Source organism: Hydra vulgaris, chromosome 13 (assembly GCF_038396675.1).
Source record: "Hydra vulgaris chromosome 13, alternate assembly HydraT2T_AEP".
Lineage (NCBI taxonomy): Eukaryota > Metazoa > Cnidaria > Hydrozoa > Anthoathecata > Hydridae > Hydra > Hydra vulgaris.
Genome location: NC_088932.1, coordinates 13,622,583 through 13,641,151, shown reverse-complemented (window position 1 = coordinate 13,641,151; position 18,569 = coordinate 13,622,583). Strand labels below are relative to the sequence as shown.

At 28.1% G+C, this 18,569-nt stretch overlaps 1 protein-coding gene across 3 annotated transcripts in view; it reads left to right on the top strand.

Annotated features, from left to right (window-relative positions):
- The first annotated feature begins 5,951 nt into the window (after nucleotides 1–5,951).
- Nucleotides 5,952–18,569, top strand: part of LOC136090311 (uncharacterized) — a 32,941-nt gene continuing 20,323 nt past the window's right edge. Inside the window, exons 1-2 of one of the 3 annotated variants that reach the window (XM_065816740.1) lie at nucleotides 5,952–6,424; nucleotides 13,063–16,678. In XM_065816740.1, the coding sequence (XP_065672812.1) occupies nucleotides 13,069–16,678 (3,610 nt within the window). In that variant the 5' untranslated portion in view covers nucleotides 5,952–6,424; nucleotides 13,063–13,068. Of the gene's footprint in view, nucleotides 6,425–6,939; nucleotides 7,088–12,122; nucleotides 12,242–13,062; nucleotides 16,679–18,569 lie in introns of those variants that run through there. The other 2 variants (XM_065816739.1, XM_065816738.1) reach the window with 2 other exon arrangements.

Sequence of the window (18,569 nt, the reverse complement as noted above, 5' to 3'; positions counted from 1 at the left end):
ATCACACATAGTGGGATCCTGCAATTCCGCAGGATCATACGTTGTTTTAGTGCAAGCGAGATCCTGCATTAACTAATGCAGGATCCGCATGATTTGCGGGATTTAAATGGCACAATTTATTCAAACAAAAAAGACATAAAATAATCAGAGACACTTAAATTTGAACAAATGTATGGAGGCTAAATACATTAAACTTGGACTGATTTGGATCTATTGGCCGTGAAACGCAGAATGTTGCGTCAAGTTAGCGGCAGAAAGGCTAAATGGTTTTGATGTTGACTTCCTAAAAGAAACTCTCACCATTACCACTAAAGTATGTTCGAGAAAAAGTATATTCGAGAAAAAAGTAATGTTTGAACAAAGTATGTTCGAGAAAGATGCTCGAACAAAGTATGTTCGTGTAAGTATGATGGGGAAAGTCGGTAGATTGATGCCGTCCTGTCAACAAACTTTGTTATGCTTAATACAATATGGAATACAACTGTTATCTACGTAAAAGAGTTTGTAAAGAAGATGAACAAGATACTGCTGATGGTGATGAAGTTTAAAATAAAGACTGCAACTTGACTATAACTTTAGATTAACCATTCGCTGAATTAGTTAGCAAATATTTAGATCTTATCAAGAACGAAAAAAGTTGTAAAAATCTTTAGAAACTCTCCTGTTAAAAATAATAAATTATTACATAAGTATATCCAAGATGAACAAGATAAAAAATTAAGTTTATTCTTGATTGTAAGACGACGCGTAACAGTCTGCTTCATATGGTGAAACGATTTCAGAAATTAAAGTTACATATCGAAAAACCTCTAATTGACATTGTATTAGAATAACGTTTTACAAGTAAAGAATCGTCTCAAATCAATGATTTAATTTTTTGCGTGGCACTACTGAAACTGCCTTTGAAGTATTATGCAGAAGAGAACCGAATTCTCCTCACTGTGGAAGCAACCTTTTGACTTATTTTAGAAAAATTAGATAAGCAATATTCAAATTTAGAGAACTGACATCGCCGATGCACAGCGTGAGAGAATTACACAACGTCATAATAATAATTTAACTGCTCTACTAATTTACTTACAAAATCATTCAAAATACATCAAGAAATTAAAAAAAATGAAAAAATATTTTCAATATATTTAAAGAAAATTGTTATGCATCAAAAATTATGAAAATCGTTATGCATCCTGCAAAGCTGAAAGCAAACACTATTTAAATTGGCAGTTAGAGAAAACATTGAGTAAAGTTAAAGATCTTGAGAGTGGTTAACAGTAGGCTTAAAAAACTGTAGATTCAGGAAAAAATGAAGACAGAAAAGAATTTTAAAACAACAATGTGCAAGAAAAAAAGCTATAAAAATTTAAGTATTTAAAGCATAAAAGAATATGTACAATAAATAGATGCAACTTTGCTGATTGACAAACCATGCAAGATTGAATTTCGGTTGATGGAACAAAAGATGATAGTTTATTTTTTGATTGCGCCATCATTGCAAAATTTGTAAAAAATAGATGTAACGTTACAACTATAAGACAGAGGCTCAAGCTTGGCAGCATGTCTATCTACATTTAAAATACGTTTTTAGATCTTGTCTGCAAAAAATAGGGCATTATTAAAAGAACCAACTCTAACAGTATTTTGTATAAGGATGAATAAGAAATTTATAGAGGCAAAGAATGGAATAAGGAGTAGAAAAATTGTAATAAAGAGGAGCGAACTTTAATCCAAAAAAAACTCAGTTGTTTACTGCTAATAACGATTTACCTTAGCATGCACCTTAGCAGATCCTAACTTTGCAATGGATTATATTCGTGGTTTCCATAAAAAGCTATAATTAAAATATAATCTGCAATAATGTAAAATGAGTAAGTGTTTTGTTATTTATCAATAAAGAAACATCAACAACATAGCTATATTGCAATAATTATCAGCGGTAAACAACTGAGTTTTGCTTGGATTTAATTCGGCAGCCAGTTCAAGTTCCAAGTTACTCAAACAAGATTAGCTGCCTGTTCTTAGCAATCAAAAAGTGATGAGTTTTTGTCGTGACTGGAATTGTGTTGCTAACAGGTAAAGTTGTCAATTGTATTGTTAGCAAATAGGGCCACAATAGCCGTAAGATTATCATTAAGATCATTAATAGAAAAAAAAAGGAAATAAATGTGGAATCTTGTGTCGTTCGAGAAATTACTGGAGTAACTTCAGGATGTTTTTTGTATAAATTCGTCAAACTAGTCATCATAAGTATTAGTTTAACAACTTTCTTGTATCTATACCTGTACACATGAGTAAATGCAAACTGGCCACTTAAATGCTTAAAAATGTTCTAATTCTAACAATACTAATATAATGGAAATAAATAAAGTAAAGAAAAAAATGATTAAAAGTTAAATGTTATACTTTAACAACGTGATGTTGTTTGTACTCTTATAACGTTACATTAACATTATTTAGTATTTAATTAGTTTGTTTAATTATATTTAATAATTATCAACTGAGATTTCTCAAATTAGGTTTTGGTTATTAAGTATTAAACATTAAAATAAATTCCGATTGACGTCAATAAGATTAGATATAAGTTATTTTGATTTATTATAAGTAAAAAATGAGATTAAAAAATTTTTTTATTAGTTTGGGTTGATCAAGGTTGTTTTGCAGAAATGCATTCTTTAATATTTATTTTTTTTATTTTTAGAAAAACTTTGAGAACACTAGAAGAATACAAAAATTCTGGTATTGAAAGAGTCAAGACAGTTTACTTAATAAACTTAGTATATATAAAATAACGTGCAAATTTTTTTTTAATATTTTTTTCATTTTTAAAGAACTTCGTTGTATTTTTTTATGATAAATCTCACATGGGCTAGAGGTGGAAAACGCAACATATGTGGAAGATCTGGTAATAACTATTTTAATAGCATTTAAATTTAAATATATAAGGCATTTAAAATCTATAAAATATGTAGTATTTTCCACCTGCAAAATATTAATTCCTGCATAATATTAACTCCCACAAATATTACATCCGATAAAAAACACGCGTATTTTCTATGTAACTTGCCATACATAACCCATGATTTGCCTCCAACGTTATAAGTCGGATTTTCTTTATAAAATAATGGCGGTAAACCCTACAAATTTCATTTGACCATACCCATAAAATATGTATTAATTTCCACTTATATCCCATGTGGGGTTTAACATGTAAAATCTATGTGAGACAAAATAATAATCCCCACAAACGTTACATACGGCAAAAACACATGTATATCCCATGGAGAATTTTCTATATAATTCCCATGTAGGATTTACCACCAATGTTCTAGATGGGATTAACCACATGAAACCCACATGGGATAAATTAACGATCCCCACATGGGTTACAAGTGGAAAAAACCATGCGTATCCTATGTGCAATTTTTCACTCAGAAAACGCTTTTGTTTTAAATATATGGATTTAAAATATCATTATGTAAATCCGGCAGAAATACTAACAGTTCTTATCTAGACATTAATTTAATTCTAATCTAGTTATTTTTTCATTACCTGTTTCAAAAATCACAACACCTAAAATAACAATAAACTCTAAATATTTACAAGTTTTTATTTTTTTATTTGCAGCGCTTAAACTGCTTTTGACGTTTAATACAATATTATTGGATAGTTTTTTAAAAGTATATTGTGATTAGTTATCATTTTTACTCCAGCCATATTGTAACTCTATACTAAGATTAGTCTCAACTATTTTAACTAAAAAAGTTGTTTCCAGGTAGTTATTAATTTAAATGTTGTCAACTGATTTGCTCAGGTTTCGTTTCACCTGTGGTGTAACAAATCATATCAATAGTTGATAAGATATTAAAAACAAACTTAAAAAGCTTATCTTAGAAAGATTTAGTCACCTGTAATATATGGGATTTTATTTTCTTTATTATTTTTAAAATAGATTTTTTAATAAAAATTTCGAACAAATTAATATTACTTCATGGTGAACGACAAACGCAACCTAATAATGTATTTCTGTATTTATAGTTAATAATATCGTTGAATAGACTTTTGAAGTATTTGATAAACTTTAAGTTTATAAAATAAAAATTTATTTTATAAACATATTCAAACAAGACATAAACCCCCAATCCTCCACCTTTTTTTTGCTGGTTCTTGCTTGGCCAACTAGTTTATAAAAAACCTAATTGTTGATAGATTTAATTCTAAAAGACTTTCTGATTCATACCAAGTTTCCATGGCTATCCTGAACGAGGGATGTAGGGGTGTTTTCCTCACCCCCTCCTCCAAAGCTGTTTCTTATGATTTGAGTTCGCACATTTGTTTAGTTAGCATTTCTGTGGGCAAGTTTTGAAATAGAGTTGGCAAATGCGAAACATCGAGGACCTTTTTTTTTTCTAATTGGCAAAAATCACATACCACACCCCCTTCCTCTCCATGAGAGACCTCTTCGGGACGGCCTAGCAAGTTTTTAAAGGGAAATGACGTTGAACGCATAAGTTAACATAATTAAAAGACATGTTCAAAATGATATAATCATTCTAATTATATCTTAAATGTAAAACCAAAAATATTGTAAGAAAAAATTTGTAATTTTACAAATTTGTTAACTTAACCATGCCTCAAAATTACGTCCGATCACTGCATAGTTTTGAGTATTATCTTCAGATTAAACCTAAATTAACATCCAACACATACTTCAGGATTTAGTCAAGAATATGATTTTGACATGTAAAGATCTGTGGCTGATTAAATTCTCTTCTCAAAACTTCAATTTGTAGTTTTACTACATATTCATTGATTCTTCCTATAATATCTATATCACTGACAATATTTTAGTTCTTCCACACAACAAACAAAACCTATGAAACTTATAAGAAATATCCTGAGACGATTCAATGTTATATTTTGCGATACATAATTTCAATTCTCTAATTGAAATCTTCAAACATACCATTTAATACTCGTGATTAGTTATTATTATTGAAATAAATGCAGACCTGATTTTTTTCTTTGAAGATTTAAGTCTAATATTTTGCAATAAAATTGTATTTTTTATATCTACTATTTTTATTTTTTCGAACAAATTAAAATGTTTTAACATCTAAAGAAGTCTGGAAACTTAAAGAAGCAGGTACCCATGCATCACAAAACAGTGGGGCAACGTTGGCTTAATGATTTTAACGTTGTTCTGACGTTGGTCTAACAAATTATACGCATAATCAATAAATTTATAATTTTATAACAATTTTTTTTAATGACTTTTAAATGATATGGCTGAATGATTGCCGAATGGCACGAAACTTATAGTTTCGTGAAAAGTCTTATTATATATATATATATATATATATATATATATATATATATATATATATATATATATATATATATATATATATATATAAATATATATATATATATATATATATATATATATATATATATATGTGTACATATACCCTAAAAGCACGCAAGCATATACGCATAATCCTGAAGTTATCCATTTAAACCAGTATACAGTAAATTGAAACTTTACTTGGCACACAAAGAGGAAAAGATTCAGGGCTACCACAGACAATTGGTCTGACATAATGTAATCCTCAGTAATCTTAGTGCTAAAAAATTATTGTCGTTAAATTTCATGCAAACTTACTAAATTTAACTAAAATTTATAATGAAAGTATTTTTAGAGATTTTTGATAAATTCACTTTTAAGGCCAATTTAAACCTAAGTCTTGTCAATCTACATTAAAACATTTTGTATATCTTTGAATTATAATGCCCTAGTTAAGCATTGGCTCCGATTACCAGTGTACAAACAACGGCGTTCAATGCGTAATATTCTTTGTTAAATTTTATCGTGATGCAATCAAAAAATCCTCGTGTGACGTTTGATCATCAGTTTTACATTAAAGTTTTAAAATATTTTTTTTTTTTTAGGCTTCAACGTTGTTAAGTACATGTACTTAAGAAGTATGATAAGAAAACAGTATTTGTAGCGAGAATGATTTGACATTTATGATATTATTGACTGTCTACTACCATTGATTGAGAGTAAACCATAAAGTACATTTTGGTATATGCCTAAGTGACAGTGACATTGATCTGCTTTATTTTTTTTGAAAGAAATTAATGGCTGGGTAGCTTATTTATTAAGAGCTTCATGGTTCACAACATGAATTGTTGGTGCAGCCGCACCGCAGTGGTTAGAGACCTGGCTCAGAACCAAGAGATCCGAGTTTAGGCACGGCGCTTAAGCCGAATATGCGATATTGGTAAGGAAAAAAGCATCAACATCTTAGTCAAAAGTTCTTCCGTAGTAGGACTTTTGGGGACACCATAATATTACCTAAAAAATAAAAACCGATCTGTTGTCCAAGACGAGTTCAAATCCAGTCACCTCTAACTCAGCGCTTGGGTAAGAGAATTTGAGATGTATTATAAAATCGTAAATATCAAAAAAAAGTTTTATTTTAGTTTTACAAAAAGTTTATTTAGTTAATAAAAAAAGATTTTAGTTTTATTTAATGAAACCAAAATTTTTTAAGTAAATAAAACGAAATGAAATCAACTTTAAATTTACTTTAAATATTTATTTTTATCGACACTTATAACTCAGTTTGTTTTTTGTTTTTTTTTACTTTTTTAGTTCAAAAGAGTGTCATTTAAATATTATAAATTTAAGTGACTAATTTTATAAATTTTACACAAAAAACATGAAAATATCATGAGCCAAAATCCTTAAGACAAACAAAACCAAAAAGATTATGTGCCTCAAGATATCTCCATAAGAGACATAATTTTAGGAGGCATCATCACTAGTGAATGTAGAATTAAATTTAAAAGAATTTTTTTGTTTAACTATGTCAACGTTTTAATGTAAATAAAGCATTTTTTTTCTCATTTAACTTTTAAAAATCATAGTCATAACATAACTATTTACTTTAAAACATTTATTTGTTTTCTTTCTTCTTTCTGTGCTGCTGAACTTTCTTAGTATATATATTTGCTTCATCATTTAAATAGAAAAAACTTTAGCTAGTTTGCATAATCCATCAAAGTTGTTACAAGTTTTTATTAGGTATTTTTCTAGTTTATAACCAATATTCGTAATTATAATTTGTAAAAACTATAGTTTTTAATAAGTGGACAAAATTATTTTAGCTAATAAAACTTTCTCTTTAGTTGAGTAAATTCTATATTAAATATATTATTATATCATCATATTACGAAAGCATTTTTTTGTACGTTGTACTATTTCAATAATGCTGTTATTTTTATTATTGTACAATATTACTTAAAGTATATGCTGCTTAGTAAAAAAAAAATTTTATATGTTTAAAATTTTGAACCCTTTTTTTTAACCATTTTTTTTTAAACTCACACATTTTTGGATTTTATTCTAGCTATTTAGTAATTATAAAATCATTTTTTGATCAATTGGTTACTTTATAGTATTCAAGCTAAACTTTTTTAAAACTTTTATTTTCTTCAAAATAATCTTTTAGATATTAAGATGGCATACTTTCCTCATTCCGCAGTTTTGCTTGTTGTTTTGTTGTTTTTCTTGTTTTTTGTTTTTTTGTTTCAAATGTTTTTCTTTGTAACTGCCATTTTAAATTCGTTTTAAAGTTGCCTTTTGACATAAAATTACATAAATTTCAAATTCAGTTTTTCAAAATGGATTTAATTTTATTGTATCTAATTGCATCGACCCAATCTAAAAACATTTGTAGCTATTTTTTGGCAAAGAGAAATAACTAGTTTATTAATTAAATATTCTTTAGTTTTTATTTACAACTTGTGAAGTTATTAATAGATATATGTTAACCCAACTGACACATCTAGTTTCTTTTTCGAAATTAAAACCTGTTAAGACACGTGTTTGTCACGATCCAGTCGTAAACCAAAAACACTTGTATATTACGGGCAGTTTTACTTTAGTTTAACAAGTGTTTTTTTGAGGTTTTAAAGTTATTATTTCATTTTTTTTAAACATAACATTATTATTTTTAACAATTTCGCATTAAAAAGCAGTAATATATCGTATCAGTGCATATTTAAAACAAGATTTTATCAGTTGTTTGCAGTTATGTTCCTTCAAAGTTATTTATCTATCTCTCTCTATCCCTGTCAGTTATGTTATGTTATGTTATGTTCATTAAAAGTTTTTTATCTATCTCTGTCTCTTACCCTGTCAATTGTTTACTCCTAATATTAGGAGTAATATTTATTTATTTTAGGGAGAACTCCTAATATTTCTTTAATTTAGGGAGAACTTATGATGTATTTAAAATGTAAAAAATTCAAATGAAATCTTTTTGTTAAGTTTTTTAACTAAAGCAATCTTTAGAAAGTATTTAACTAAAATTATTTTTAAAAAGAAACGAGCTTTTTTTACCCTGCCGTTTTGATATATAGAAATCAATGGGTACTTAAAATTGATATTAACAAAAAAACACACACACAGAAAAATAAGATATTAGCAATTAAAAGAACAACGAATTAAAACATCTAAAAAAGCATCAGATTATTATTTAAAAAAAAATCTCTAATAATTTTTAATTGTTGCGAAGTTTTGTAGGGTGATTTGAAATATCGTTTGGGTGTTCTTTTTTCGTTAAATAAAACTAGATGCCTCTTTACATATTGCTTTTGTATGCTTGACAAAGTCAAGTTTTTGACTTGAAATTTTATACATATATCATTAACTAGTTAGACTTAAAACCTTGAGTAAATGTATTTTAGGTGCCCTAAGAAGTCCTTACGGTCATATCACACAGCACCACGGAAGAGCATTTAAAAAGAAATTCACGCCTCCTTGCTTACTGTCGTTATAAAACTTGCCCAGAGGTGGTGATGAACCACGGATCTTTAGCTTCTGAGGCAAGCGTGCTCATCACTGCGCTACGGCTGTTTAAAATTGTCCTCACTTTGTTTTTTAACTCGTAGCAGTGCTTCTGTGTTGTCAACAACTTTTAATCTGCCAAGTATTTGAGTTTTAATCTAGCATTTCCCTTTGAAATTGGAAAGCCTAAATTTTTTACTATTTTTTTTTTTTTTTTGAGCGACAACGTATCAGTGGCAGAAAAATATTTGAAGTTTATCTCTGCATAATACTGGTTACGTGTTTTTATTTTTGTTACTTATTAACATAAGTTAATAAGTATTTATGTCAAGTTTCAGATCAAATCATTTATCGGTTTGAAAAATATCCCCACAATAAATGATTTTGCAAAAAAACACTTAATTTAAAAATTAGAATAAGACAAAACTGTTTAAAATTCCCCGCTTCCATAAACTGCTCTTTCCAATGTTTCGTAAGGATTTCAAAAACTTTTTTGTATAGCTCTTAACTTCTTGCATCTAATTTTTACTTTCCTTTAATACTTTTTTTAGATTAGAAATACACTTTGAGTCTATGTTAAAAGGCTATGTAGGTTGAAGCCAAGTGTTAGAAGCTCATTAAAATGACCTCTGTTAAAATTTTTATTTTTGTATTACAGTTTAGTGCAGCTGATGCTACTTAGATACATAGAGCAGTTCTTTCAACTTAGATATCTTTGAGACTCCGCTTCCAAATCAATTGCTTCATGAACTTATTAGGTTTCTGTGCAAACATTTCTCTAAAAGAATATCACTATAAAATCTTGCACAGTAGCAACTTTTTTATTTTATTTTGCTGTTTATACAATTAAAAAAAATATTAAAGTACAATGGAGTTTCATAAAACTCAATTAAAGTTTCTCACTCTACATATATAAATCTCCGTTATATATGTAGAGTGAGAAACAGTAAACAGAATAAATTTCTATAAATAAATTAAAAAAATTGAATTTTTAAAAAAAGGTTTACGTATCAACTTTCAAAACTTTCGTTTGAATTTAAGATTTATTTTTTTATATGAAAATAAAATGAATTTACTGACTTCACCATATTGAAGTTTTTAACTGTATTCTGTATTATTAATTAACTTAAGAGGTAATGTGGTGTAAGCCTCCCATTATTTTTAAAATAATAGTTATTGTTTAAGTTTTGTATCAAAGATTTTCGATGTGATATTGTTGAAATTATTAGTATGTGAGGATTATGCAATGTTTATCTCATTTACATTTACTGTTTATCTCATTTACACTCATCACTTACATTCTACCCATTAATAACTTTGCATGCTTAAATCAATTTTGTCAGAAGGTTGAGTACTAGCCAACGCAATATTAACATTAATTATAGCTGCAGACTAGGCTAAAATATATTAGTCTTAGACTTTGGAAACTTATGAGGAGACTAATTCTGTACATCCTGTCAATTGTTTTGTTTATTTTTGATTCGATGTATTTTATAGGTGGAAGAAAAGATAAGCTATTATCTACAAAAATATGAAGCTACTTTTAAAATTTCTGTTTTTAATTTTTTTATCCTACATGAATTAAGCTGGTAGTTTAAATATCAGGTACTCTTCTTGTGTTTATTAAGAGCTTGTTAGATGTGAACTATTTATTTACTTTTATCAGCACAATATTCATGTCTCCATATAGCTAATTAATTAACTATTGGGCATGAACAAATAAGTATGATTAGCATGCATCATTTAGTTCAATTTTGCAGATATATTACAGTAGTCATTTTTATAAACTAAAAATAGTACAGGGCTGACGATTGAAACTTCACGCAAAATCGTGTATCAGAATTCATATTGACTGCCTATATTTTGAGTCATTAAGGAATCTTTTAGGCCGAAAAAAGATTTTAAAATAAGCAGTAATATCTTATCTTTTTTTAAAGTATAGTGTGATCTATTGTGTCAAATTCTTTTGAAATTTTTATAAATATTCTGTCTGTAATCTGAGTTTTTTCAAATCCATTTGTTATTTGGTCAACTTTTTTTTGTTTTCAGAATATAAAAGAAAGGCTAACTGATGTTTTTTTCTTTGAAACAACTGATGGTTGATGTTCCATCAAACTTAGAGAATTTTTTTTTTATTTATAAACATGAGAAAGCATCCTAAATTTCTTTTACCGTTTATTAACTGTCACATAAAAAATTTTAAAATTAGAAGAACATAAATAGGTTTAAAATGAATCAATTGGAAGTAAGATTTAATTTGTTAAATTTAGAGCAATTTTAGTAGAGTAATTGTTAAACTCTTTGAGATGTTGGGGAGAAATTGTATAATTAATAGTGATATTGAGAAGAAGTGACAAACTGCATTTATTATGACCTATTATGATGTTAATTAAACTTAATAATTTTTAATTTCAAATTTACATTCAGTTATAATTTTACTATAAAATTGTTTGTTTGTTTGTTTTTTCATTTTTGAGAAATCCTAACAAGTATTTATAGCTTCTATTTTTATTTTTTATTATTTTTTCTTAACCTCCTACTGTAAAAATTTTTAAAAGGTAAAAGTAAAAAATTGTTTAAAGTTTGAAAGGAAGAATAGAAATCATTTTGGAAAGTTTTCTTCTAGAGTTTGCTTGAAAGTGTTTCTCTTTCCTTTTACGTTCCACCAATCTAATGAGTATTTCAATGTTTTCTCAATCTACTGAGTATTTTAATGTTTTATATTTGTTTTCGTTTTCAAAACTTCTATTTTTAAAAAATTTGTTCTAAACTTTTTGTTTCTTTCTTGAACATTTTACTAGAGTTTTTTCCATTCAAGGGTTTGCAATTGTTTTCATTTTCCATTTTCTTATTTCACATGAAACGTCTCAGTTTATATTTTTAAAAACTTATTGAAAAAAACATTGCATGCATCATTAGTATTATGACATTCATAGACTTCATAGAATAGTTTTTTCAAAAAGTTACTTTGAATAGTTAATTTAAATAAGTAGTCGAAGTTGTTTTAACTTTATTTATTTTAATATAAATAGGAGAGTGGTCACTTATGTCTGTCTTAAATACACCTGTTTCAAATAACGTTTCTGAAAAGTAGTTTAAAATATATTACCAATCGCAGATCCTGAACCTATACTTGCTCTAGTTTTTATTATTCGATTTATATTTTATCTAAATATATATTATATTTAAATATAATATATATTGAATAACTAGACTAAGTCGATATATATCTAATTTAAGTAACATGTCATGTAAAGATTTTGTTCTTAAATTTTTATTACTGGTTAAGGAATTTAAATAATAAAATCTTAAAGAAGTTTTACAGCATCACAAGTAGGACGGTATATGCATCACAAGGTGGACGGAGTACGCAGCACAAGGAGGACGGTATACGCATTCAATGACAATGTTTTTAACTATCGATTTCTTTTGTTCATTTTTGGTTAAGTACAATACCTTCGTAATCTTATATTAATACTTCTCTCAAATGTAAAAAAAAAACGAGTGATCAAAGTATCATAGGAGATGTGCGCAATTTTATCATAGGAGCAATCCAAGTTTACCAAATATCCGAGTTACTTTTATTTTTTCTCATAAACTTTTTCTTATTGGATCGGTTTCAGCAAACAAAGTCCTCATAATAAAATATAATTTTACCTTTTAACGTTACAGACTTTTTTAAGATTTCAACTTCATATTTTATAACCCAAAAGCTTTAAAACTATTTTTTTGATTTATTTTTATCTTTAACTCCAGTTAGATGCGCTCGTTCAACTTTCATCTCCTTTATATCTAATTACTTTAGTAACATTTTTTAATTTTTTGCATTATTTCTTTTTTTTTTTGAGCAATTTTAATTTATCCATTGGTTTCTAATTGCTATTTTATAAGAAAAATCATTATTGTCTTAGTATCTGATTGTTAGATTTCTCATAAACGTGTCATATATACTGACATTTTCTTTTAAAAACCTAATATAACGACCATTAGGTTTACTATTGTTAATAGAGAGATGGTTTTCAAGTTTTGTATATAAAAAATTTGATACAAAAACTAATGTTGTAATTTATTTATTAATTTTAGTTACTTTATTGTTGTAAACTTTGAGCTAAACATCAGTAAATAACTAAATATAGACCACTATTTCAATATGGATAAAAACAATGTTGCATGTAGTTTTATGTATATCTTTAAACTTCTTTCTTCAGGGTAAAATGCTTCATTATGTATTATTAACATTACTTGTCACTGTATGTACATGCAATCATATAGTTGAAATTGATAGCATCAATGGGAACGAGAGCATTGCTTGCACGAATGGTACATTAAAAACACCTTGCAAAAGCTTAAACTACGTTTTTGCTAATATTAAAAATATGAGCTATTCAACATTAAAGATTTTAAAAGGAGAACATGTTCTTTTTACGGAGATTCGGGTAAATGGTATTGTTTCTATGGAAATTGTTTCTTTTGACAACGCTTTGCTCCAATGCGTTAATTCAGCTGGAATAACATTTATTTCTTCAAGTAATGTTACTGTACGGGGAGTTACACTTAAAAATTGCGGTGCAAAACATAATAAGATTAAATACAAAAACAAAGGAAACTTTTATCATTCTTTCATGAGCACAGCAATTTGTTTTATTAAATGCAAAGATGTTGTTATAGATAATGTTATATTCCAAGAAAATGAAGGCGTTGCTCTTGCTTTCTTTGATGTTGGCAATTACGTGCAAATTTACCAATCATTTTTTGATTCTAATGTAAATTATTTAACAAAAGAAAATATTTCAGTGGGTGGTGGGGTGTATGTTGAGTTATCCAATTACACAAGTTTAAACTCATTTATTAATACAGATACCAAATATCTTATTAAAAAATGTAACTTTTCAAACAATTTCTTGGTCAGTGGGTTAAAACAAACAGATATGTCCACCAAAGTCCAACAAAATGTATATGCGAGAGGCGCTGGTCTCTCAATTGTGATAAAAGGAGATGCAAGAAGAAATGTTTTAAACATTGTTGATTGTTTATTTATTAACAACACTGCTCTTTGGGGAGGAGGTATGTTTGTATATTTAGCAGAGGAATGCGAAAACAATTCACTATTATTCAATGGCTGCACATTTGAAGCAAATAGAGCCATTTTAGCCGGTGGCGGTATTCGTATTTATGAGGAATCCAAGCAAATAACATCGTTGAAAGAAAATAATATTAAACTAGAAAACGTATTATTCAAAAAAAATTTAGCCATATGGGGAGGAGGAGTCTCCATTAAAGGAACAACGCAAAACAAGTATGAGGATTCGGCAACTAATACGATTTTTGAAAAATGCATTTTTGATGAAAACCATGGCACTGTAGGTTTTGCAATTGGCCTTCATACACGAAATTTTAAAAGAAACATATTTAATAGAGGAGTATCATATCGGGTTGTTATAAACAATTGCATATTTAATAAGAATCAAATGACTTTATCTGAAGATAAAAAAGTCAGAGGTCAAGGTTGTATTTACTTCAAAGAAGCATTTCTAGTGCTTACTGGAAACAATAGTTTTACATGTAATCAGGGAACAGCTATTGTGCTGGAATCTGCATCTTTAACATTTGGGAGCACTAGCTATTCTGCATTTCAAAATAATACGGGAACAGAAGGAGGTGCAATTGCTTTGTATGGAACGTCATGGTTAGAGCTAGAAAAAGGCTGCAGCGTTTTGTTTGATCGAAATTCGGCATTGCGAAGAGGAGGTGCATTATTTGTTAAACATGCCGGTCCTCCTCGAGTTGGGTTTCAAAATACAGAATTACAATCTTCTCCATGTTTCATACGCTATAATGATATGGATACTTTTGAATGGCCTGTTAATATAACTTTTCGTGAAAACTATGCTCCACCAAGCTCAGGAAACTCTATATACGCTTCAACACTACAATATTGTCGCTCCGATGGCGAGAGTCGCATAAACTCAACAGCACTAGTTTGGCCATTTATAAAATACGAGAGTGTCAGAACAGATCCAGAAATTGTAACAAGTCCCATAGAATTAAACTTTAATAAAGAACAATGGAACGTTTCACCATTCTTCTCTTTTTCGACAGATGTCCACCAAATAGATGAACGCGGTCAAAGTGTCTATGGTTCCGTAAAAATAGATATAAATAGCGAAAATAAATCTGTAACTTTAGATCCTCCAAACTACGATTTTATTGTGAGAAATAAAATATCCAAACTAAAGTTATTGGGGAAAACACTATCAAAGTTTTCTGTGACTTTGATTACTAATAACGATCAACTTGTTGTTTCGCCAACATATAATGTTTCTTTAAGTTTATGCTTACCAGGCTTTCGCCTGAGGGGAAACAAATGTGTTTGCATGGATGCCGAGGTTGGAGATGTAATTCATTGTTTAGAAAATGGAACTGTGTATGTTTTACGAGGCAGATGGGGTTATGTAAATAGTAAAACTAGTTTGCTTGAAACTGTAGTGTGTCCACAATCATATTGCAAATGCCATATTGGTATCGAAGAATATTTATGTCAGTTTGATGTAAAAGAACAATGTTCTGAAAACCGTCGAGGAAGACTTTGTAGTCAATGTGATAAAGGGTATAGCGTAGCTTTTTTTAATGATGATTGTAAAATCTGTACTACAAAATGGTGGCTAGTCATTTTACTGATTTTAACTGCTATATTAGTATTTTATATTGTATTGCTTATTGCTCTCAGCTTTATTGACGTGGATGAATTTTTTGGATATTTTAACGTTTTCTTTTATTGGTACCAAATGATTGATTTGGTTACTCCTGTAAACGTAGAGCTTACCCGAGGTACACTGTTTTTAATTGGTTTTATTTCATTAAATGGAACTGGTGGTAACACAGGCTTTTGTTTATTTGATGGACTCAATAACTTAGCTAAACTTGTACTAAACTACGTACCAACAGTTTTATTCCTCATTACTGCATTTACGTTGCATTTTAACTTTATATGGAAATTATTTTGTTGTAATAACTATAAAACGTTATCAACAGTGGAAGCCGATAATAGGCGGATAACATCCCGTGGCAGAGCAATAAGCTTTGTAATTGTGGTAACGTTTTCTCAGATTATCATAGTTTCTTTTAGACTTCTTCAATTTGTTGAAATTGATGGTCAGTATTATTTACACAAAGCAGCGTTTGCAAGGTACTTTCGACCTCCTCATATATATTGCGGATTACTTGCTTTGTGTTTTTTACTTGTTATGTTCGCATTCATATCACTTTTATTTTTAAATCCTAAAAAAATAAGAGAATGTAAACATATTGGTAAAAAATATATTACATACGTTGTTCCTGTTTTTGATGCGTTAAAGAGCTGCTTTGATAAATCAAAGTTAATTGGGAACGATAATAGCCGACAAGAAAAAGAAATAAAAAAGAACTCAAAGTACCAGCGAAGGTTTGCAACTTTTTATTTTATCTTCAGAGCTATAATGATTATCATTTCTGTTATTGCTCGGAACGAAATTATTAAGCTTGTTCTCCTTTCGTCGGTATCTGTTATATCTCTAGGAATTTTTGCCTCATTTCAGCCTTACAGAGAACGTTGTTTTAACATTTGGGATACGCTCGCCTTAATTTTAATGTGTATTGCTACCTTAATTAGTTTAGTTCTAAACGTTCCATTTTCTGCAAGTCAGACTCAATTGAATGCCATTAGAATATTGTTGGAAATCATTATTTGGTTGCCATTTGTAACCTTAACTTTAAGGCTTGGTTGGAAGTGGCGAATACATCTGTACAAAAGGTTATCAAAAAGATCCAGTTTAATAGAGAAAAACGGTATGTTTTATTTTAACTATATGGTAATATTATAAACTATTTCGTGTTAACTGTTTTAATATTTTTTTCATATATCAAACGTTTAATTTTCAATTGACTGCTTTTATATTTTTTTTATATATCAAATTTTAATTCAACAGTTTAATTTTGAAATTTCTTGTTTCATGTTTCTTATTTTTAAAAAACAGTTATATAAAATTGAAATTCGTATATTACTATTAACAGAATAATAATTAATAATATGACGCTGGGGTTATATTTATAAGATATTTTTAAAGTTAACAGTGTGTTACAGCATCTAAAACAAAAATCAAATTAAAAAATTATAATACGTATATTAACAATAATTAAATTAATAAAATAAGTCAGTTTCATAAGGCTAACTTATTTTATTTATTTATATTTATGATTATAAATATATTATAAATAATGTTTATTGTCGTTGTAATTATGATATAAGTATAACAAAACTTTTATGTAGAATCGCAGCTGGCACTGTAAAATTGCATATTTTGAATATTGCATGACAATAAAATATACTGAACAATTTGTTGCTTTATTTCTATATGTGTGGCCCACTTCAGTTCAGTAAATTGTATTTTGTCCCACCAACCGACTTGGGTTAATTAAGGAAATGGTATTTATTAACTTTGCTATTTGATTTATCATAATTCTTTTTAAATGTTTGACTTACTCTGTCAGTTGATTATTTAAAGCAAGGGCGCCCAACTCAAATCGGTTGGTGGGCAAAAATGCAATTTACTGAGGTGGAAGCACAAATAATAACAAAGCAACAAATTTTTTTTAATATTCTACACATATATCATAACTACAACAACAATAAATAATAACTATACTGTATTTAAAATAACCCTCAACACCTTACCTTCCTCCCTAATCACGAGGTTTAAAATACTATCATTATATTTATGCTATATATTCGTAGCGGTTTATTCACAATTATTTCAAAATTAATATGATTATTTTAAAATTAATACGAGATTTGTTCTTATATTTTACTAGAGGTTTTGTTGATATCAACGGATCACTGACGCGCATTGTATTGAATGGCCATGTTTTAACAGGTTTTATTTGGAAAAAAATTTTAAGCAGCGTTCCAAATGCTAATATAATGCACATTGCCAATCGCCTTAAATCTGCTAATTTATCCTCGGCGGTATATTTTTGATAACAACCAACCTTATTTCCTTCGTAGAGATATTTAGCTCATGTTTGATTTCAATTCTATTAGCTCCATTTTTGGAGGCGTTAATTCCACCTCTATATTAAATGGAGCTAAGAATATTTAAAAGATTACCTCAAACTATTGCATGAATGAGAATCTAGTTGTGAATTCTTTAAGTAATTTTGTGATTTCTATAGAATATTACACTTATATACTATTTAACACATCAAATTAAAGATTATGGAGGTTAGAATTTCGAACGCATCGTTAGCTTGCGTTTTCTTTGCCTTAATTATATTCCTTTACAATTAATAAAAACTTCAAAATAGCCATAATTATAACACAGGTCAACAAAAAAAAAATTTTTTTCTGGTGCTGAGCAAACAATTTGTTTTTTGTATAGCATTTCTCATTTTGATTTCAAATATGTAACTCTTTTTTTACCATTAGGTCAAGTTGTAAAGATATTTAGGTTCAAATCTTAAGTATTTAGGGTAAAGTCTCTAATATTGTCGAAAAAAAAGTTATTCAAAAGTATGTCAACCTGGGTCTCAAAAGAAGTGTATTTTCATAGAGATTTTAGAAAACATAAATAATTTTCCTTAAAATTTATTGACAAAAAATTATGTGAAAAAATGCTAAAGACTCTTAAAAAAAAGTCAACAGAATGTTATTCACCAAAAATACACAAAATACTTATTTTTA